Genomic DNA, 23,350 nt, shown 5'->3' on the forward strand with positions numbered 1-23,350 from the left:
GTCATTCAGCAGCAAGCAAAAGGTGCAGGCAGCTCAAGTTTTTGCATGTGGGTATGCTCAGAAAAGCTTCCAGTCCTGACTATGCTGAGGAAGTCAACACTTAGTTCATTCCTAAACCTTGCCAGGGTTTACAAACTCAAAATGCCTTCCAGTATCACTCCTCAAAGGACACCCACCAAGTCAGGTTCTGCACAAATACAGGTGAGTGGTGAAGCTGCCCCACCACTCTTTTGTCTGAAAATCAGTGGTTAGATCACTTTTCTCCGGATCTGAAAGATCTGAGAGCTCAACACTCCGTTCCACCTGGCAGGATGTCAACTCTTGTCCCGGTAGGTGTGCTTTAACTGCAACGCTCAGGTTATTTCAGCATTGTTGTGGTTGATTTCTCTCAGCTTCTTCGTCAGCTTTCTTCGTCTTCCTGCCGAACTGCTCCATTCTGCAGGTGATAATCACTGGGTCAGAAGTATAAGAGTAATAATAACTTTATAAATGAACAGCTGGGGCCCGATTTCAGACTTTTGTTTTCTAGGCAACTAACCCATCAACCTCTAGACCTATTCTTTCTCACAGTTTAATACTAATTATACACAGAAAGAAGAACAAATTTCAGAGGTGCTACTGAATATTCTCTGCTAGGGCAGCTGCTAGTGTCAGGCAGGTATTTGTAATTTCTTCAGGGCATGAAATTAGTCCCACACACGCCAGATAACTCCACGGCAAGGAAACCCACGCTATTTAACCCAGACATCCCCTGCCAGCCTGACCTCCAGCTGCCTCTTTTCTCCCCTTCAGAGCCCTACAAGCACTTCCAGACACCCTTTAAGACCATAAAGCTTAAAGCTGAGGGACTCGAGAGGGTTTTTGCCCTTAGAAAAAACTGCGAGCGAGCTTCTGGCTATCACCCTCAGGGCTGTGCAAAAAGGTACAGCAGCTGAGGGTAGCAAAACCGAACAAACCCAACCCTAACCCCGGGGTGGGGAGACTGAATCCACCCAACCTGACCCCCTGAGGTGCTTCGGAGCCGCGCACAGCTCATGGAGGAGAAAAAAGGGGCGAAAAACCCTGCCACGAGCCCTCCGCCCGCAGCGCTCGCCATCTTCTCGAGCCGCCTCAGCCCCCCCCCCCCCCGTCATGGCGGCCGCGCCCCGGCCGCGTCACGTGGGGGAGGAAGAGGAGGAGGAGGAAGAAAAAAAGGGGGAGGAAGGGAAAAAAAAAAAAAAAAAAAAAAAAAAAAGGAGGAGGAGAATAAGGAGGAGGAGGAGGCAGCGGTTACGTGGTGCTGCTGTGGGGCGAGCCGCTGCCGCCGCCACCACCGAGGGCAGGGGGCGGGCGGAGGGACCATGCCGCCGCCGCGGTGAGTGCGGGGCGAGGGGCAGCCCCAGGGCGAAGGGTAGCCCCTGGGAAGGGGGAATGAGGGACCCGATCGGTCCCCGGTTGCCTTGGGGTCGCTGGATTTTCATCTCGTTTGTCGTTCCCGTGGCTTCCAGCGCGGGCTCGGCGACATCGCGGCTCCCTTTCCGCCCCCCTCAGGCTGTTTCGCCTGGCTCCAGCCCTCGGCGCTGCCGTGGGGGATTTTCCTCTTCGGTCTACGGCTCCTGGAGGGGGCTGTGGGGTGGGATAGTGGCAGCCGACAGCAGCAGCCCCCCCTCAGGTTACTCGGGGGGCTCACGGTGCCTGTGCCGCCACCTGCCCCGTGTCGCCGTGCCCCCGGTGTCGCCGTGCCCCCCCCGGGGACAGTGGCCTCAAAGGCTCGGCAGCGCAGTCCCTGCTCTTCCCAAGGGAAAATCCCCCCAAATCGGGGCCTGGTTTTGCTGCTGCTCTGTGAATAATCTGTGTTTTATCCCTTTTATCATGTTGGGAGTGCAGGTTTCTGCTTCTGACAGCGGTGAAACCTCCTCACTTCAGGGTGCTAACTACACAGGTGGGCAGCAGCTCTCTGCTGATCCACCTGATTTCTCTTAAAAATGCTTTTCAACTAAGACCCCTTCCTATCTGTCCTCGCTTACAGCAGCCTGTAAGCGACACGAAATATTTCGAATACTTTCTGAGATAGCATCTGCCTCTTATTTATTTATTTTATGGATCCCGTCTTAATGGGGAACTGTTCGCAGGCATCCCCGGTTAACTTAAGAGGACCCGAGGGCTCGGGGGGGATGGCACCCAGCTCTCCTGGCTGTGTTTCTGCCTTGCTGCCTTCTGGAGAATGTCTCTGCACGTATAAAACCACCTGGCTGGAGTTTCTAGGCCCCGTTGTATCATCCTAACGGCCCAGGTGGTTCCAGATAAGAGGCTTTTGATTAGCAAGTGATTGGCCTCCCCCAGTAAAACCGGCTCTGAAGAACCGCGTGCCTTCTGCATAAGCTCTTCCTCGTCTCAGGGTAAGATAAGCTCCTGTGGAGTTTCAGGAGCTCTTCTGCAGCAGGGAAGGGAAGAAATAGCACTGCAGCTCTAATGAGCCTTCGTCTCGCAGCCTTGGAGGAGGAAACCAGCAGGCTACGTGACACGTTTTGGGTTAAGAGGTTCTCGCTGCAGGTTTCAGGGCCTGGTGTGTGCCTTCTGCTGTATGATTACTTTGCTTTGGAGCAGGCGTGTCGATACCCCAGTTATACCTAGGTGTAAAACTGGAAGGAATTCCTGGTAAGCTACTATGTTGATGGGAATGAGTGAGCTTGGATCGTCCTTCTCATAGCTTTGTAAAATAACAGTATGTGTGACTCAGGCTTTTTAGAGGAAAAAAGCCCCCAAAACAGCCTACCCAGGGAAATAATGGTGAATTATTAATGTAGCAAACTGTTCTATACAAAGTATCTTCTTGATAGTAAATGCTACAGAAACAAAAGTTTCTGTTGCAGGTAAAGTGCCTGTGTGGGGAGCAGGGCAAGGTCATACAGATGAGAAGAACAGAAGTATCTGAGTAGGTGGTAAATCTGGGCAACTTGTGTCTTCAAGCAAGAGAGAAGAGCATACATACTGCAGGGGTGGAAAGAACAGAGGGAGGATCGTTCTTAATTAAGTTGCCCTGCCTTGGAGCATACTGTAAAATGGTGTGGTCTGAGCAGCTGTGTGTTGGTTACAGGGACAGGAAAGTAAAGGGAGGCTTCCAGCTGAAAGGACAAGGTCAAATTTAGGGGGCTTGGGGTTTCCAGAGAACCATCCTAACCTCAATTGTTCTGTAATTCTGTGAAACTGAGGGAAAGTTGTTCCTTTCAGTGACACTTCCTAAACTGTTCTGTCTGTCTGACTAGGCAGTACCATAGCTATGGGTATCTCCTAAACTCAAGTACCTTTCATTTTGGAGAGATGCTGCAATACAACTCTGTTTCTTGCTGTCAAAGAGCAAGAATAGGCCCGTGTATTTCAAGTGCAGAAACTCATGTGTTTTGTTTTGTGTTTTTTTTTCCCCTCAAAAAAGTATTACAGGGGTGAAGTCTTTCAATCCCTGTTAGGTTGTGGGAGATGGAAACTATCTTGATCCTTATCTGAGGTTTCATTTCAAAACATATGGTGGCTTACGGAGATGAATGCATCTGCTGTTGCAGCTACTGTGTTAATGTATCAAGTACTGTTAGTACAGAGCCTTTGGCTGTTAAAGCAGTGTTTAGCAGCATGAGAAAATGTATTTGTTTGGCTCGTTTTGCATAAAAGTTAATGGTATCTACCACATCTTTCAGCTGTGCTCCAGCACGTTTCTGGTGTGAGTCAGCATTGTGTAATTAGTGTAAATCCTTTATTGTAAAAACCAGTAATACGGTGCAAGAAAAAAGGGCAGAATTAGGAAGCTGTTGATACTGCTTCAATCAAAAGCTGACTTCAAGCCTGCTAAGCTTCAGATATTGCTGTGTGACCTTCTGAACTCCTTCACCGTGCTGTGAAAATACAAACCTGTGGGTTAAACAGCTGATGGTGTTACCAAAATAGAAAGTATGGATTGAAATGCCTGTAAGAGTGATGTGCTGTATCTCTGCGTTTTCTTGTGTGGTCTAGGTTTTCTTGCAGCTCTTCACGTTTTTGAAACTGGACTATAGCCCTCAGGGGTAAATCAACTTTTCCACTCTCTTTCCAAACCCCTAATATGGGGAACCTCAGGATTTCCTACTTGTACTTTGTTTTATCATGTGAGCAAGAAATAGATGTGCAGGCTAGGGAGGAGTCTATACCCCACTAACCTGTAATGCTCGCAGGTGGGCAATTAGATGTCTTTGCTGGCAAATAACTGAGCTCAGGGCAGGTGAGCTGTTGTGGTTTTCTTTCTTGTGGAGGTAGTAGCTGTGCAAGGTTCTGCATTTTGGAGGCTGAGCGTTTGCACTGACTGACAAGTTGATACCTTATTGGCTCTGCTGGCATGCACGGTCTCTCTAATCCCTCTTGGCGTGGAGCAAACTACCTGAACAGAAATCACTTCTCTTGCCATGCAAGAGGGAAGGAGTATGTGCACAAAGAAGCGTAGGAGAGACATTAACACGAGGTAGCTGCTTATCTGCAGTAACTTCATTGTGTAATTTCTGAGATTCAAGCCGTAAGGTGCAGCACTGTTTAAGAAGTCAGATTTTAAATGGACAGGTTCAGCTAACAGACCTGCAGAGGCATGCAAAAAGCAGGGTTCCTCAGGAAATGATGGCTATATGACACGCTGATTTAAACAAGTGCTTAATGAATGCTAAGAGCATCTAGAGGTCTTGGTTTTAGTTTATATAAAGCTGTCCAAGCATTGCTTGGCTAAGTGGCATGGATTTTCTTGTGCAGACAAGGGTTAAATTAGATGCTTTAAACCTCAAAGGTGAGCTGAATTAAGAGAGATCCTCTTCCAGGAAGCACAGAACTCTATCCTGTTCTGATGCACAACTCCATATAAATCAATCTTTATAGGTATTTTGACTATTTTGCTAATTTCTGAAGTGTAGCGTCAAGAACAGATGATTTTATGGGTCCTGTTGACACCTCTTATGCATTTGTTGGGGAGTTTGCTTTTTAGAAGTGCTTTCTTTAGTCATCTGTTCCTTGGAATACCTTAATTTTGGCAGTTAGCATGTCTTATCTCTTGCTTCAGCAGATGCTGAGACTCATGGCTTGTGAAACAAGAGCAAACTAAGTCTTGGATTCCATGCTAACCCTCTGCACTATCAGTGAGTTGGAAACTGTGACTTCTACTGAAATGGGAAAACGAAAGAACAGCAGATCAACAGTGCTATTGCAACATCCTCGATTTCAACATCGAAATCGTGAGAATGTTTTTGTATTAAAAGCGTTGGCAATAGATAAGCAGAAGAGAAGTGACCAGTAGGGGATGGAGAAGGACTTTCCTTGGAAGAGGAGGGAAGCTTGTCCTTACAAACGTGTAGAAGGAAATGAAAAAGAAAATTAAATATTGGCATAACTTGCACAAGTTTGCTTTCCATACAGACAATGTGAAATCTGCATGCTGGTGATTTATCACTCTAATCCAGGAGTTAAAATCCACATTTTTTTTTTCCCCAGAAACATGCCCATAGAAGGTCTGTTTGCTGATGCGTTTGGAAAACTCCCTACCCTACTGTCAAATACAATATTTAGCAATATAAGTTTTTATTAAACTTAATAGCTTAGTTCATATGCATGACTGAAAGTGTCTTCATTGACTCCATCTATAGATAGGGTTGTAGCAGTAATGGTAGGTACCTCTTTTGTTTGTATTACTGGATTTTATTAAGAAAGTGAAAAGAGTGTCTCCTCTGCAAGAGTTTACAGGTGGGCTCTTTCGGGGAGAAGCAAGAATGAGTTCTTGCTCTTCTAACCCAGAGTTTCACTTGATATTTGTGTTATTTCTGCTTATTGTGCCCACAGAACCTTTGATGTGTTTGCCTTAATGCATCATTTGGGTTTAACAGGAGGAACTGAGGCAGTGAGTTTCCAAGGATCTCATCAAAATCCGTAGCAGAGCAAATAGTTCAACCAGAACAGCCTGTGGCTCCATCTGATGCCTTAACCATGTGGGTGTCCTGGTTCAGTCCGGGAGCTGGAGGGAGAAGATGGAGTTGGTTTGTACCATCAAGCTTCCTCTCTAGTATTAATGGCTTGAGACAGTGAGAAAATGGGAGAACTAGAGAGAAACTAGTGTGCGGAAGTGACTTTTAACTTCTGTTGTGAAAATAGATCCACAAGCAAGAAGATAGGAGGGTTTCTGAAAAAGCTCCTTACTGGAGAGGAAAAAAAAAGTCTCTTGTTGTGTTGTTCCAAATGGTGTGGACTCTGTGCTAAAGCTTGAAGCGAAAAACTCCAAGTGACCTTTGTTTCTGGACATGAGAAATGCAAATGGACATCGGGTTCAATTAAACACACTGCTTTTAGCATTTCTTGCAGTTCTGTGTGTTTTAGCAATGGCCAACCATGCGGGAGAAGCCAGGCTGTAAGACGTGGGGGATCTCACTAAGATTCTGCTGTCTCTTCATAGTACAGAGAACCTCACTAGGAGTTAACACTTTAGAAGCTGGGAGAATGAGTTAAATGAGTTAAAAGCTGAGAGGATGAAAGTAAGCACTGAGAATGAGTGAGACATCTTCGATCACAGGTATGCCAGCTTTTGTGGATTTAAGCCCTAACTTGTTTTCACCTCCCTCACAGCTGTAGTGCTAGGTTTTACCTTTTTGCTTTAAACAAATACATCTTTGTGCACTAATATCAGTTGCTCAAGCTCCACGGAGATGTTTGGTGCAGGGCTGACCAAAGCGAGCTGCACGGGCAGACTGCAGAGCCTCAGCGAGCAGCTCGCCGCCTCCTGTTGCCTGCCTGTGGCAATTTCTGGCAGCTGACTGTAAGCGAATGCAACGCGCCTGGGCTGCAAACGTAGCACTGCTGTCATATTTGTTTACGTAAGTTTCTGCATTTTGAAAACAAAAATCCTCCAGAAAAAAAGAGAAAGGAATCAGCCTTGTAGGATTTGTGGGAAACAGGCTCGGAACTCTGATAACCTAATGCTGTAGGGTAAGGTGCAACTTAACCATCCTCATTAAGTCAGCATTACAGAGTTCTTAGTTCTGTAGGAAATAAAGTAATTGCAGCAGCTTTTCAGTTTATATAAGCTCAGGTAAAGGTTTTTTTAATGAAGTTTCTAGTCTGAGTTTGCAAATGCATATTTTGTATGCAGCTGTTGATTTCAGTACTGAGCTCTGCACAAGGGGATATCTGCTTGGAGGTAACTGCAGAATCAGGATTTGCAAAAAAAATATCTATGGTCAGTAGTCACAGGCTTAAAGCTGAGCCCAGTCAACTCCAATTTTCACTGCCTCACTGCAAAGTACTTCAGTGAGGTCTGTTTTATTGCCAAATCTCCTGCCAGCTTTTCTGGCAGGAGGGCTGCCAAATTAAGTTTCTAATTTTTTCTGATTTTTTTTTTAAAACTGGATAATGTTTTCACTCTGCTTGTAGAAAGCTGGAAAAAAAAGCTCAGAGCACTTTGAAGAATTTTCTAAAAAGATGCATTTGAGCAGAAAGCATACCTAGAAAACTGCGGTCAAAATGTGGAAGTCTTCAAATTGCTAGTGATTCGGAAAATTGGGAGTAAAGGAGTTTGTGGAATTTGTATACAAACTCAATGATGGCTTTCTCTAGTTTTACTGAGGTCTAATCCACTGATGCTGTGATGAAGGATTCCTTAGAAATACGCTTGCTGATTATGCTTCTCTGGTAAGTGGCAGTAAAATGACCTCACTTCTTTTTTTAAGTAAAAAAAGAAGTACTAACAGCGCTTTTGGGGCGGTCTGTGCAGTGAAATGAGGAATAACCTTGTCGAGTTCATGTCCTGAACCCCCTCCAGATCAGCCTGTTGTCATAGGAAAGCTTGTGTTTGTTACCCTATTTCCAGTAAGGACTTGGAAGCCGTGCTTAGCAGCAAAGTGTTAAGTTTCAGGCTCAGCGTTTTATTGTTCACTGAGAATGAAGACACCAACTGGATTTGACTGCTACTGCAGTGAATGTGTTTTCACGATGTAACCTTGCACTGCTTCTTTAGTGCCGACTCTTCTGGAAGAAGGTGAGCGTTTTTCTGTTCAGCTGTTCGTGTAGAAGGATTTCTTATCTACTTATTTTGCATGCACATCTGTATTTTTACTCTTATTTTGGTGAGCTTTGCAGACGTGATATGCAAGGAAGAGCTAGGTAGGTTTTAAACATTTGGAAAAGGTATTAAGCAGCTTACTTGTGTGTAGTTGACCTTGTAAGCTCGCTTACCTTTTGCATTTATATATAGTGCTGGAGGTTTTTTTTAAACTAACATTTAGATACGTGGATCTTTTAATCTGAGAGATGCATTGAAATAGGAATTGTCGGCATGGTTTTATTTTTAATCCTGACATTTTCTAAGCTATACGTGAGAAGGAAGAGCTGCACTGCAAAGTGCATGCACCTTTCTTGGGAGACAATACAAAAGCAAAATTCTGGCTTCCCTGAAGACAAATTCTGGCTTCCCTGAAAGCTGGCTTTGTCAATGAGAAGAAAATCTCATTGTTTCAATTGGCAGAAAACAAATATCAGCAACTAAAAGGAAGAAGGTATTTTTAGGAGTCCATGAACTGCACGACATGTATTTCTATGCCAGATGGCTGAAAGCAACATCCAGCAGAGCAGCCCTACGGTGCAGCATGTTTGTTGGAGATCCCCCTAATGCCATGTGTGCACTTTTCCTTTGGGAAACAAGTAGCTTTTGGAGGGGAGAAGGGGAAAGAGGACACTGCAGCAGCATGAAGCTGTCCACAATATAGCCCTTATTTATTCAGTGTTGAGCAGTGGGATTTTGATTAACTTAACTGTCTAATCCAAGTGTACTTGCTGTCTGTAATCACAAACTGGACTGCTATGCGAATTTCCAATTTAGGGTTGTTTTTAACCCAAACTGGTGTTCTGTTAGGTTGATCGTTAATGAGAGATCCTGACTCTTATGAAACTTCTTCATTCCAAACTTCTAGCTGTTTTTTGCATGAAAATTGTATCCATAAATGAGAACCTTTTTGAAATACTCTCCTTGGACAGGAGAAATATGTAGGGAGAGTGTTGTTTGTTATCGACAAAAAGAAAATCCAGCATGCTTTGAAGTGAAAGATGCTGAAGAAATCTTAAAATACCTTCTTCAGTAAGGAAATATTTGAAATGGAAACTTTGAAAAAAGAAAAATGTTCCCATTCACTTCAGTGTGGCAGCCTTTTAAGCAAAGCTTTCCTATGGGCGTTTAGAAATTCCGAAAAGCTTGATAAGAGAAGTTATGTTCCTGGAGGAGGCATTCATTATATCGTTTGCATACCACTATTTTTAAATCTTCATGATTTATCCATCTTTGGTTAAAGTCCAAAAACTGAACTCCCCATCAGTATATGCTACAAGGGAGTCATTTGACAGTGATAAAAGTAGGAGTGGGAACCTAAAACCATAATTTAAATAAAATATTATAAAACACTACGTTTTTCAGACGTGTATACTCATAATTTCTTAGGTCTTCAGCAATTCATGCAACAAAGCTCTCTGTCTTCCTGTCTATAAAGTATAAAGAACATCATTGGTATTTTAAGATGATTTTTCTGCAACGTGTTGATTTCAGCAGGATTTATTTTAGCTGGTGTGACACGGATTTCTGTAGCTGTGCTGAAATGACTAAACTGTTGGCTCCCAAACCTTTTACATTTGCATTTCGAAGTGACTTGCAGTGGCTCATTAAAAATAGATTTGGGTATGTCATCTCATTAAAATGAAAGGGAGAAACGATCTTATACAACAGGACAGCCCGTGGTCTGCAGCGTATTTCTCCGTGTGAGGGTTGCTGTGACTGAAGGTCTATCAGCCTTGTTTTTAGCTCTTTCCTTCTTCCAACTTGCACCTCGGTGGACAGCTTGGCTCTGCTTTCCTGCTCACATCCATGCAGGTACCAGCAGGCTGCTGTTAGCACCTCCAGAGCCATCGCAAAGCAAATGCTCCAGCTCGTGACCATCTTGGTGGCCTCTGGTGAGCTCGCTCCAGTTTATTGACGTGCTGGAAAATCCCCAGGTGGGTACCATGGTCCTACAGGGGTGGTGTGCCCACATCCCCAGCTGTGCTCTGGTTGTTGCAGCCCATACGCTGCATCTCCTGGGTTCTCCAAGCTGTGTCATCAGATGGGGAGTTTCTGTCCCAGCTTTTGGCCGTGCTGAGCCTACTTGAGGCCTGTTTCTCCAAACAGCCTTTATGTGAGCAGTTACATGCCTGGGTTGTGTCAGGAAGAGCCACATGATTCAGAAAGTCTGATGACCCGTCCCTTCTGTGAGGTCAAAAATTAATGGCTGGTTTTGACTGAAAGCAAGCAGGCAGGTAGATCAAATCTTGTGCTGAAATAGTCCAGTAAGAGGTTTTTTGTAAGCTGTTAAATTAGGTTTTTGTTAGGTTTTGCTTTTAAATTAGAAATGTCTCTAACTTGTGTCCTGAATGTGCATTCCTTCTAGCAATGTGTGCTGGAGCCCATAAAACCCTGCAGGAAAAGCAGCCTGAGGTGTCCCTTTGTCATCTCGCTCGTCTAGTAACCATCTCTCCCTGGTGACTGTTAGCAATGTAAGGGATGCCTGGAAAATAGAAGAACAACAAATAGTTTCACGAAACCACAGCAGCTGTGGGGAATGCCATCTGTTTGTGTGATGGGTGCATTACCAGAGTGCTGCGGCTTCCTAATCCGGCCTCTGTTCGATGTGCTGCTAATGCTCGTTGCCAGTGAGCCAAGAAGAAAATGGGAAAGCCTGGTCACACCGAGGCTTCTTGGGAAGAGCAGTGGTGGTAGCTGTCACGTCTTGGAGGCTGAGAAATGTGTAAAGAGTTAAGGCCATTGCAAGAGCAAAATCTGCATTTGTAAATAGTGTTACCTTATCTTCTTGTTCTGCTTCTCCCCCCCACCCCCAATAAATAACGAATTAAAAATTAAATGCAGCTGTAGAAGGTCGTGTGGCAGTTTATCCTGATGCTTTGTAGTGAGATAAAAATTAGTTTAATGATATTTCACTAGAATGCTCTTTAAAAAAATAAGGATTATGCATATCTGTTCCCTGCCTTAATAGAGGTCCAAAACACGCAGGCGGTCTTGCAGGAAGTCTGGGCAGTATGAGTTGTATCTCTGTCATCCCCGTACTTTATTTTTTTTAAAGAAAAGCTGTTCTTGGACAAACTACAAGCAGAGTTTCAGGTTTTCTCAAATAATTCTGACTGCTGCTTCAAAAAATCTTGAGGTTAATCTGATCCTCTGCTTGACCTCTGACAAACATAAGTTCTGGCACAGTCCTGAACCATCCAGTCATACGGTGTGTTTACTAAACTGCTGAGGTTAATCCAAGCAGATGTTGGTGTTTAAGCAGTGGCTGGACGGAGAGGAAAAGTAGCTACAGGCTCTTTAAGCCAAAATACTGTGAAATGTGGCTGGCATTTTTTTCCTGACAAACACTGAAGGCTCGTACATTGGGGCAGTGTGAGAGCTGCGCAGGTTCCTAACGGCGCTCTTCCAGGCTGTCTGCGAGAACAGGGTGTAATTGTTGGGCCAGTTATTAAATGTAAATGTTAGCGGGCTTGATGTGTGGGTTGGATTTCCTGCTGGCTCTATAAGAACCCTACAAGAAGTTGGTGAGATGTGGAGAACCCTATTGCACAGTAATCCCTGAAGCTTGACTCAGGCAGGTAGGCTCCTGCATTTTTTTTTATCATCTCCGCTATTGATTGACTTTTGGAGAGTTTTGCTAAGTTACTTATGCTTAATTATCCTTTTGTTTTTTAAGGAGAGGTATAAATGATTTACTGCTTGTGCAAGGAACTGGGATTTCTGCACTGGAATTTGTGGGGATTAGAGAGGAATATTTTATTTCTGGCATTCTGTTGTGCAAACTTAAATCCAAGGCTCTGTCAAAGTGGGATAACTGTCAGACAATATGTATGACAGTCAAAATGGAGCAAGATGGGAGAGACTGTAAATCAGGGTATTTGTTAGAAATGCCCCAAATACTGAGCATTACAAACGCCATCTCTTCTGAGCTGATACCAGGGGCAGCTCTTAAGAGCATGGACTTCTTTCCCTTCCTGGTCACAGCAGTTGCCTCCAAAACAGACTGTAATTTCCTGATGCAGGAGATGCTGCCACCTCGGATGATTTATGCCTGTCTGGATTATGGATTATGTCCGTCCGTTCTGATGGGGTTCCTAAGTAGCCCAGTGCAAACAGCCCTAAATCCCTTGCATTGCCGCTTTGTTGTGAATGTTGATGAAGGCTTGTGAGATACTTCAAGGTGTGATTTATTTATTAGTTGCTGTGACAGCTCTGATGTTGCTGACGGGGAGGAAATGTCTTCTGTTCAGTCTGGATGTTCATTCCCTGCATGCGTTTCTGGGAAAGAATTGCTTGAGGTAGTTCGGAAACTTTCTCTTGGCAGCTGCTGCTTTCCAGAAATTGAGAGGTAAAACACTTTAGATCCTTCAGATCTAATCTGAATTACATGTAAAATCGGTGAGGAACTGTATTATTAAATTATTCTTGATATGTTTAAACCATAGAGGGGTTGGTTCTTTAGATGGCAATTACTATTTTTGCTTGCATTTGATTAAATAGATAAAAATAGGTTTTAACTGTCCTGTCCAAATAGCAATTTTGTGGTGACCGCATTGGGTATGACTGTACTTACTACACTGGTGAAAAATATTCTTATGAGCACGTGGACATTGTCTGGATAACAAAAATCTGCTTTTTCAGTTAGTTTCTATCTAACTATGTAAACCTGCTAGCTCTGCTTGTGTTACCAAGGGTTTAGGGCTGCTAAATTCAAAAACACACAAGCAGCATGAGAAAAAGATCGTATCTGGGTTGAGAAGGATACCAACGCTTTGGGGGAACGGGAAAAAAAAAAGTTTGGCTTTGAAGTTTTCAAATCCTGCTTGGAGAAACCAGCTGGGAGAGGATGGATGTTTTTAGACAGCCACCGGCGGGCTGTGACAGCGCATAGGCAGCTGGAGACAGGTGTTGGTAAAGCAGCAAAGTGTTTGCTGGAGAACTTCACAGCACAGGAAGGAAAGGAGCTGGGCAGGGTAAGTTCATTCGCTGGGTCCAAATGGCTTGCAGAAGAGAGTCCTGAATAGAGAGGACGGTGAGGTGGAAGTGGAGGCGTCCGTGACTGTTTCCTCTGGGTCCTTGTGACCAGTGTAAGTGTTCAGTCCTCCGTCTGGAGAGCCACATACAGAAGGGTAGGGCTGAATGCTCTCCTGGTCCCTCGGGACAGGTCCCAAGCAGGACTGGTGCTGTTTAGGACTTGAAAACACGCTGCTGCCTCATCACTAACACAGACCTGAGAGAGACATCGTGGTTGATTTAAGACTGGAGCATACAGCACTGATTCAGACCGTGACTTCTGCTGCTGTTGAAGTGGTAGAAATGGTTGAAATCATCAGAGAACAGTCATGTAAATGCTCACGTGTTGGTAAATCAGGTAAGCTAATAAGCCCTGCTGGGCAGCGTTCACTTTTTTTTCCACCCTGCCTCCAAAACGAAGCCTCTGACAAAACATGTGGATCTTAAAGCAAATAAATAATGAGTCTGCGTTCTCCTGCCAAATGCATTACCCAATGTCTTAGTTGAATAGCAAGCTACTGAAAGGGCCTGGTTTTCTGCATCGTGGAGGTTCTGGCATTTATTTTAAATGCGGCATTTCAACCTTTGTACCCTTTCACCAAGCTGCAGAACAGCGAAGGAGGGGAAAGGAAGGTGAAGCAGTCCTGCCCTAGGAAAGAACATGTGGAAATGCTATCGGGCTTAGGTTTATATTTGTTGCTGCTGTAGCAGTGATCTGGTAGGTGTCCAAGAGTGTGCTGTCAGCCCTCTCCAAGGGCTTGCTGGAGATGGAAGGGATGTACAGCAAACTTTTCGCTCTGGTGATCACTCATTTCATCCCTTCCTTTTTCATCTGAGTACGTCTGATCTCGGACACAGCAAATGTGCTTTGGTGTGGCTGGAAGTGCCTCAGCAGCACCAAAACAGATCTGTGAAACACATCCGAGAGGCTGGGGAGATGCTGTTCCGTTCTGGGCTCTGCTTATCCCTTAGCTGGGACAGCAAGGGTGAGATTTGGCTCTCCTGTGCAAGCTGCTCTGTAGGTGTGTGCCTCCATAGCTCCCAAATGAAAAGGTTGGAGACTAAAATGAGAAGCTGTGGGGTTAGAACAGCTCAGTATGCTGTGTAAGTGTGTGCCACGATGCGGGGCTGTGCATCTGTGTTACCATAGCGAAGGGGAAAACAATTCTAGAGGCTTTGAGGAGCGGAATACTCGCCTTGGACAAGTTGGACAGCAGCTGACCTTCTCGTGGCCCTGTGAGAAAAAGCTGGCAAGCCCCCAGATCATCTTCTAGGATAAGTATTAATTGTCTGCAGGCTGTCTGGCAGGAAGAATTACTATGATGGGAGGACGTAGCTGTTTATCTAATCTTGGTCCTTTGCAGCCTCCTGTGCTTTTTCTGAGCCTGGATTCGCCTTGGTTATGGTGACTGACCACAGTTTGCACAGGCAGTGAGGTACTGGGGATCGGTGATCTGCATCTCTCCAGCTGGTAAACCCCTTCTGCTAGCTAGAATGAGAGGGTTTTTTTAATCATTTTAGCCCCAGGGCATTTGTTGCCTGACCAATTTCACGGCCCTGCAGTTAAGCAGCAAGATTTGTGTGTGACAGTGTTAGAGAGCCTGTTCCACAGGGCATGCGATTCATCTGTGCGCGGGGTCAGCGTGAGATTTAAACCCTGTTTAAGACCTTTTTAAGCTCCTTGGGCTTAACTGCTGCATAGATTGTTCCTTTGCAGAAGTGAGGAAGTTGGACGTGGTGACAATAACAGGTAAATTATTTTTGAGGAGTTGTTTTTCTCCTTTATTTTACTTTGTGGAAATCTCCTTTCTGGAAGGGAAAGAATGACTCGGTGCGGTCTGTGAAAGTGGACTTTGAATTTTTGGATGCAGGTCACTTAGGACTCGGAATTGGGCTGCCAAAATAAGTGGGATCTTTATAGATTTCTCTGGGATCGTGAGCACCTTCTACTTCTGTTTAGTAGTTTTCCATATTGAGAAGGGAATAAGCTGTGCTCGTAAATGTTGTTGTGGTCTGTTCTTTGCCAGGCTGACCTGAAGACTTCTGGTTGTTTCCAATTTCTTGAGAAGTCTGAGAAATGCATTAGTGTAAAGCCCTGACCCCCACCCCCAATACTTTTTCTTAATACAAGCATTTCACTAATTAAAAGGTGATTAAATATTTTCCTGACTACTGTGCAAAAAATTCATTCTGTTTAGATAATGATGAGAGAAATCTAATACTTTGAGTTATTTTTTTCACAGTTTTGGGAAATGAGCCTTGTTTAGACATGAGAAACTCCAAAAAGTTTACCTGAATCTCTGGGGCTGTAAATACAACTTTATGACCAGTTTCATGTGCTTCATTCCAGGGATTTGCTAGCTTTAGGAACTTGTAAAATACTTTGCAAAAGTGCTGTAAGTGGAGGGATGCCTACAGCACAACTCAGGGCTGGTTTGCTTCCTTCCAGCTCTAGGCAGGCATCTCCTCCAGAGTCTGCAGGAAGCCAGTGAATTACCTGGGAGCTTGTTGCTCTTTCCTCCTTCTGTGTATGAACTTCCTAGGGGAAAACCTCAGGAGTTAACAGGCAGTGCTCTGAATGTGTTTTTATTCTCTTTCAGGTAATTGAGAATGGGTCCTCAACGATGCTAAGTCTACAATGGGAAGTGTCACGCTTCGCTATTTCTGCTATGGGTGCCTTTTCACATCAGTGACCTGGACACTTCTGCTCTTTGTTTATTTCAACTTCAGTGAAGAAAATCAGTCCTTCAAGAATGTGCCCGTCAAGGGGCTGGAACCTCAGAGGCCATTTCCAAAAAAATTCTATCCCCGTTTTACCCGGGGGCCAGTTCATTTACCTGAATTGCAACAGAAAGAGAATAAGATTGGAAATCCTCTTGGAAATCATGTCCAGGACCCAGTGAAGGGGGAGGTAGACTTCTCTCCTGAAATGGGTAAGTGCTTTTCGGTGTTGGTGACAAAACTGAAAACAGTAGCAGCAATGGAATTTGAAGGTTTCAAATGTAAAGGGTTCCTGGTGCAAATTGTGTAATGAAGTAGTTTTGGTGTTAAAATATAGATAGTGCTAGTGGCTCCCTTAACTAGAAATTATTTGAAATTTATTCTACTGTGTGTGATACAAAATATACTGTTCCTAACACTTACAGCTGTGCTGTGTGTTATTGAGGACTGGATTGCAGCAGGGTGTCTGCCCTTGATGTAGTTCTTGAATATATTGAAACTTCCAGAATCTTCTTTCATATCTTGCTCCTATATTGATTGGGTTGAAATACATGAACTTTTACTCCCCACAGAGGAGCTCTGATCGTATGCAACAATTAAAAATAGCTTGATAACAATACACAATGAAGAGGACCCGTTGATGAGAAGAACATCCTTGGAGTATGAAATCAATGAGAAAAAATGTGTGGGGAACAAAATTACAATGAAAGATTGATTGAGATGACAGTGGTGAGGGCCAAGTCTTGCTTATTTTGTACCAACAAAGGTCTGCATGTTTTGTTGGAACATATTTCATCAATGAGACGATTTGAGTTCGTCTTCCAAGCTAAAATGCTTTGTTTATTTAACTGCTTACAGCTTAGTGTTGTTCTCTGCTGTGTTTTGAATTTGTGTTGTGTTAGCCTGCAAACTTTCTTGAAGTCTGGAGGTACATGTTGAGCACCACAGTATCAGTATCTGCTGCTTTTTTGGGAATTATGGCATAGTATCCTCCATACCAGGAGTTTAATACTTACATCTGACTGAGGTCTTTTGTCATTACTTTTGAATGCTGCATCACCAGCTTCAAAAATTTGTAGGCCTTTGCCAAACTTCAGCTCATGAGTTGCACATAGAGTTGTGTGCATATGTGGAAAAACGCCCTCCAGAACAGAAATGCCAACTTGCATTGCCTCGTGGCATTTCAAATGTTTATCAGCTCACTGCAAAACCCACGAGAGCCAAGTGACGTGAAAGCCAGTCCAGAGGTGGCTGTTTCTTTCCAGCTATTCAGTGCTGGCCAGGAAAGAAATTAGAGCTTTTTGACTGAGAAGTCCCTTGATCTTCAAACAGAGTGACTGGTTTGGCTGGTGGAAGCCAAGGGGATTTATGGTGCCAGGATAAGTTGTATGTGAATCATCGGGAGACAGCTGGCTCTCTGTGTGAATTAGATCAGGTGCTGCAGGAAAAGGCTTCCTGTCCCTGTTGGGTGTTGCAGTGATAAACACGCAAAGCAAAAAAAAAAAAAAAAAGCATTGGCATATGATAGCCAAAACCACCGATCTGATGGGATGAAGTCTTCTTTATAAACTTGTGAAACCCAAATAATTCTGAAGTAAAGCCTGAAATGTTTCCGTTGCAAACCTTATTTTCCAAGGGCCTGTATCTGCTGTTTGGACTGAAATCTTTCAGGCCTTTTGCATGTGTTTTGGATGTTGTTCTTCATAAGGATGTTTTAAAAGCATTAGCATTCCTTCTAGTCTATATTCAGAAGATCAGAAGGAAGTAATCAGTGGTCGGGTATGGAAGGATTGTCGAATGAAGCATTTGGTATGTGTTTAAGCTTGTACTTTGTGTCAAGGAGATGTTTTAAGTTGACCCAGTGTCATGGTGTTCCTGTGACACTGAGCATGTAGGAATGATTGAGCTGGGTGTCTGAATTGATAAGCTGGAAACCTCACGCTGGAAATGCATGTAGTTCAAAGGAGGGCTGCTTTATCCCCTTAAACCTGATGCTGGAAGAAAGATACTGCTGTTGTGACAAGATTTAGAATCACAAAGTATCCCAGGTGGGAAGGGACCCACCAGGATCATTGAGTCCAACTCCTGGCTCCACGCAGAACCACCCAAAACCAGACCCTGTGTCTGAGGGCAGTGTCCTAAACACTTGATCTCTGTCAGCCTCAGTGCTGTGGCCACTGCCCTGGGCACTGTGCCTGACCCTCCCCTGTCCCAGCTCCATGCTGTCCCCCCGGGTCCTGTCGCTGTCCCCAGAGAGCAGAGCTCAGTGCCTGTCCCTCCACTCCCCTCGTGAGGGAGCTGCAGGCCGCCATGAGGCCTCCCCTCAGCCTGCTCTGCTCTGGGCTGAACAAACCAAGAGGCCTCAGCTGCTCCGCACACATCAGGCCCTCATTTTTGCTCCGTGTGGTACAGCCTGGCCATGTTATTTTTTGTACTTGAGACTAAAAGCACCAGGGTGGGGAATGGTAAATGGTGATCTTGAAGGTGATTTTGTAGCTACAGGTAGATCTTGTTTCTGAAACACATCTACTGGTGACACAGCTGTGCTCTGAGGGCCAGCCAGGATTTGTCCTCAGTTCTGATGCTTTCTTCATTTACATTTTTTATATGGTCTTCCTTCCATTTTCTTTAATGTTTTCTCTGGCTTTTGCATAGATGTTGAAAACGGGAGAATGTGAGGTGTGAGGACAAGCTGAGATTGCCTTCTCTCTAAAGCAGAATAAAAACAAAGAGGTGAAATTTTATTGCTGTCAAAACCATCTTAATGGGAGGCTATAAAGAAGGTGCAGCCGGACTCCTGCTGGTGTTGCAAGGGGTTATGATAAGAAATTAAGATAAGGTGATTTGGTTAGACAAGAAGGGGGAAAAAATAAATCAGTGCAGTGGTGGTCAGGTGCTTGAACAGGGACAGAGTTGTCAATTCTGTTTTTGGAGGTACTGGAGGCTTTCAAAGCTTAAGTGGGCAAGCTCTCAGCAACCTGACGTAGGTGGACCTGCTTTGAGCAGTTAACCCAGATGTCCCTTCCAACCTGAATTAGTCCATGGCTCTGCGAAATCTGCTCTTCAGGCTGTATGTAAGTGAGTACTACCTTTTTAATTTTTTTCTTTTTGCAGATTTTGGGTCTTAAGTAGATGATGAGCAGAGTGGAAGGAGATAAGTTATGTGATACCTGCTCACTTCCTGTACTGAATTTGCAGTGAAATAGTCACTCTGGCTTGATAATAAAACTGTCTGTTTGTCTTGAAAGGACATCAGATTCTATACAGCCAGCTGAACAGGGACAACAAAATGTCACTGCTACCTGAATTGTTACAGAAGTGGCTAGCTGATGCAAGGGACTGAAAGGACAGCAAAGCTCTGTGCACTCTTACCACTTCCCACACTTTTTTTCTGTAGAGGAATTAATTTGAAGCACCATGTTTTGTTTTTCTTCACCCTGGTGACCATATGGCTCAGTGAGAGAGAAGCCCATGGCACTGAGACAAGGCAGGCAGGATGGCATTCAGGATTTCACCTTGGCATCTAGCAGTGTGCTTATTTATATCTGCAACTGCTGCCTCTGCCGTGCTCAGCAACAGTGGATGCTTCTGCTAAAATAATCAACAGAGAAACAGCTAGCTCTATTGCTGTTTTATTTGCTGTCAAAGTCCCAGGTGAGAGAAATAAGAAGTTTACAGTTCTATCATAGCCATTTCTGTGTTACTGCAGGCTCAGGAAAGCTGTGTGGAATTGGAGGTTGCACTGTGAGGGTTTTTCCACCACTGTCAATGTTTTTTCTCTTCAAAATCCTACTTCTAGACCCTTTCATCTGTATGACTGGGTGTTGATGCATTGTGTGGCTGAAGCTTCTCCTGTTGTGCTGCTTTGATGTCGTTTTTTTTGGTTGGTGTTAAGAATAAGAGGCCATTTCAGAGAAAGGAATGTGTCTGGTAAGGCAATAAATACAATGGAGATGTCAGTTTGGAGAATGATTTCATTTTATTACAGCTGTACAGGCTACTCAGAAACACTACTTACCGAATGCACTCTGCAAAACCAGAGGGTAAAATGATTTCTGAAGAACGTGATTGGTTTTAGAGGAAGTTAAAGCATACATTTCACTCCTTGATTGTTTCCAAGGGATGCTTTTAAGCTTGTTAACTGATCTTGGCATGTCCCTTCTGCAGGAATGATTTTTAATGAAGAAGATCAGGAAGTGAGAGACTTGGGCTACCAGAAGCATGCGTTCAATATGCTCATCAGTAATCGGCTGGGATACCACAGGGAGGTACCAGATACAAGAGATGCAAAGTATGTACAAATTTTTGGAGAAAATATGATACAATTATATGTGTTCAGGGACTTAGCATTGCATTGGATACTACCTGATTTAGTATGTAACATTTTTGGTATGGCATTTCCATCTGATTCTCTTTCAACCTCTTCTGTCACTGAAGGCAGGTTTTCAGCCATCCAAGCTGGAGTGCTTGGGGTTAGGAATTGTATTCTTTGGTTTCTTCTATTTTTTTTCCCTGCATATTGCATGTGAAGATCTAATTTTATACCAACTGGAAAGGTATGTGGTAGATACGTGGAAGGTATGGGAAGACTGTGGTACGTAAATCAACCCAGAAGATAATAAATGGGGGAGGAAGAGAGCTATTCCCTAAAGACAAAGTGTTCATGATTCTTAACTCACTTTAAGAATGCTTAAGGACAAAATGGATTGGATATATGCTTATTCAAATGTTTAGCATATTAATTTTTGTAAGCAGTTGGTTCACGGGCAGCTCTTTTGATAGAAACAAGAACCAAAAATAGTACTTGGGGGGGGAAAAAAAAAGTTCATGGAATCAAACTTGCTCTCCAGCCATACTACAATTACACATCTTATGTCTGTTTCATTTTGCTAGCTGTTTTCTCTTTCACTTAGTATGGTACAATATCTTTTTTTGAACCTTTATTTTTGAGATTGAGTACAGTAATTACCAGAAGAGGTGCTGTAGTTCTGTTTTTGGAACATTTATAAATTGGATGTTAAATGTACCAGCACCCACGTTAATGAGTGTTTAATGGAGAAGACTTTTGCTTTATATACTGCTCCACATTTGTTGCAAGCCCACAGAGGATAAGATAGAAGAACGACCGAGGACAAAAGCTTGATTTCTCATTTGAAATCTTTGATATCTAGACTGCACTGTTGAATACTTCTTTTTATTAAAAAGCGGATTTTTTTTCTGTAATCCATCTGATGCATATGGAAAAGTAAAAATACCACTAAACTGAAAAATAAATAAGCCTACATCTATTTTTCTAGTGGTTGCTTTGGTGTGGGTCAAGGTAATGAATCGTACTTGCTGAAATCTCTCCCAAGAGCTGAATTCATTCCAAGTCAATGAAGACTTTTCTTGTATCCTGCTGGGTTTCCATTTACAGTTTTTCATATTTTTATTGGATTCCCTCATTCATGGCATCTTGAAATGGCATTAATCTGTTTATATAGTACCCTTAAACTGTGATACTGTACCCTACTGTCCATTAAAAGTATGGATAAAATTTGGAAATAAGCAGAAAGAATGACCTTTTTCTGCTTTGAGTGAGATTCAGCAAGCAGCTTGAGATGCCTAAATTCAGTTAGCTGCACTTTAGTCACTTGTCTCTACTTCTATTATAGGTAGCAGAGATCCAGCCAGTGCAGTTAATGGAGCACACAGAACTCTGCAGCTGACAAAATGCAATCCCCTGCCTTAGGGTGAGCTGGGCGCTGTCTAGACTGCACTGACAGTATTGACTAGACTTACACGTCTTAATCTGCAGGCTGAATCTCAATGTTTGGTTGTCAAAGCAGGTATTTAGTATCATCCAAGATATTCTGGGATATCCAACCTGGTCTCTACCAGCTGGACAACTAAGATGTGGGGTTTTCTAGGCCTCATGTCATATTTTCCTGTATGTATCTGAGCCACCTGAGAGTATTAGACAGTGTTTTGACAGCTGAAACAATCCTTTAGTGTTTAATCTTATGTTTTACGGATCTGTCAGTCTCTCCCACCCCAATCCATCATATCCAATGTTTTCTAACAAGTATTAATGCTAATTATAATTCTGTGTTAGGAAGAGAGTAACTTAAAATGCTGTGCCCTACTATAGATTTTTATACTCCTCCTAGACTCTTTATGTTCAAGCTAGGGGTTCGTCCTACATATTTAATGTCATTTATGAAGTTTCAGTAGTGACATATACCTACGGAAGTCCGTCTGAAGCAGTGATAAATACTATGTTTCTGTTTGCAGATGTAGAGAGAAGTCCTACCCTTCTGATCTGCCATCTGCCAGTGTTATCATCTGTTTCTACAATGAAGCACTTTCTGCCCTGCTTCGCACAGTACACAGCGTCCTCGATCGCACTCCTGCACACCTTCTTCATGAAATTATTTTGGTGGATGACAACAGTGAATTGGGTGAGAACCTTTTGGTAACGTTTTGGTCAGTGCTTGCCCTTCTCAACTTTCCTGTCTCTTTCTGTGCTTTACTGACCAATCAGGCTAAAAAAATGTATAATTTATTAAGCAAAACCAGTTTGTTCTACTGCCTAAAAAGTGCCAGGCAGTGAAGATGCAAGACCTTCCAAGAAGCCCATGATAACATCCACTTTGATACTGGTGCCATTTTTGCTTGTGAGCTTTGTATCATACAGACCTGAACATTCAAAAGCAGATTTTTGAGCTAATATTGAGGGGGTGTCTGTGTAGAAGTGATTAAGCAGCAGTTTATAGCACAGCTGTTCTTAACAGTACTTTTCTGGGCTACTTTGGTGCTCAGAGCAGATCACACTTTCCATATATTTTGTGGGCCAGTCCTTTCCGTGAATGCTTCTGAAACAAAGTCAGTGCACATAATCTCAGCCATGGTCTTGTAAATAAGTAGATGTGGCACTATGGAAACACTGAGTGGGTTTTTTGAACTCGTGCTGCGTTTCAGGGTGGTGGCTTGCTGGGATCAGAGCTCAACCTTTGCTGGACGGGCTCTGCGTGGCTCTTGCACAGCCTCTTGTGGCCGCCCTCGGAGTAGCTCTTGTTGGAGCAGCCCCTGCTCCATCAGTCTGCGAGGGGACCCAGAGGGAACTGTGGAATTGCCTGACTCTTGAAAGATTGCTGCTCTGGCTTTTTTTTTTTTCTCTTGAATAATGCACAAGGCAAAGACAGACATGTAATTCAGGTGTTCTGGCACTTCAGAAGCTAAATGCCTGGTGAGGAATGCATTAGTCTAGCTGTACTTGCAAACAGGACTGTACAGGTTCCCTGCTTGCCTCTATACAAGCCCACAACTTTTTGCATTTTTTAAAAATGATTTTTAGATACTTCTTCAGTACATATGATTAGCTCCTTTAGTCTCATTGCTAGGTTTCTGCTTTAAGGTCTCGCTTGCTCTACGAGACCGGTATGTGTAATGTAGAACTAAATTCTCTTGTTCTGTACCTAGTTTATTTCTATGAGGTCAGATCAAACATTAAGATATGGGAGCGAAGAGAGATCAGGCACTGTCCTGTTGATAAGTATGGGTAAT

General features: G+C 43.6%; 1 protein-coding gene across 2 annotated transcripts in view; it reads left to right on the top strand.

Annotated features, from left to right (window-relative positions):
• The first annotated feature begins 1,248 nt into the window (after positions 1-1,248).
• Positions 1,249-23,350, top strand: part of GALNT11 (polypeptide N-acetylgalactosaminyltransferase 11) — a 42,633-nt gene continuing 20,531 nt past the window's right edge. Inside the window, exons 1-4 of one of the 2 annotated variants that reach the window (XM_032182873.1) lie at positions 1,249-1,354; positions 15,685-16,017; positions 19,973-20,096; positions 22,079-22,245. In XM_032182873.1, the coding sequence (XP_032038764.1) occupies positions 15,723-16,017; positions 19,973-20,096; positions 22,079-22,245 (586 nt within the window). In that variant the 5' untranslated portion in view covers positions 1,249-1,354; positions 15,685-15,722. Of the gene's footprint in view, positions 1,355-7,875; positions 8,006-15,684; positions 16,018-19,972; positions 20,097-22,078; positions 22,246-23,350 lie in introns of those variants that run through there. The other variant, XM_032182874.1, reaches the window with a different exon arrangement.

This window comes from Aythya fuligula, chromosome 2 (genome assembly GCF_009819795.1).
Source record: "Aythya fuligula isolate bAytFul2 chromosome 2, bAytFul2.pri, whole genome shotgun sequence".
Taxonomy (NCBI): Eukaryota; Metazoa; Chordata; class Aves; order Anseriformes; family Anatidae; genus Aythya; species Aythya fuligula.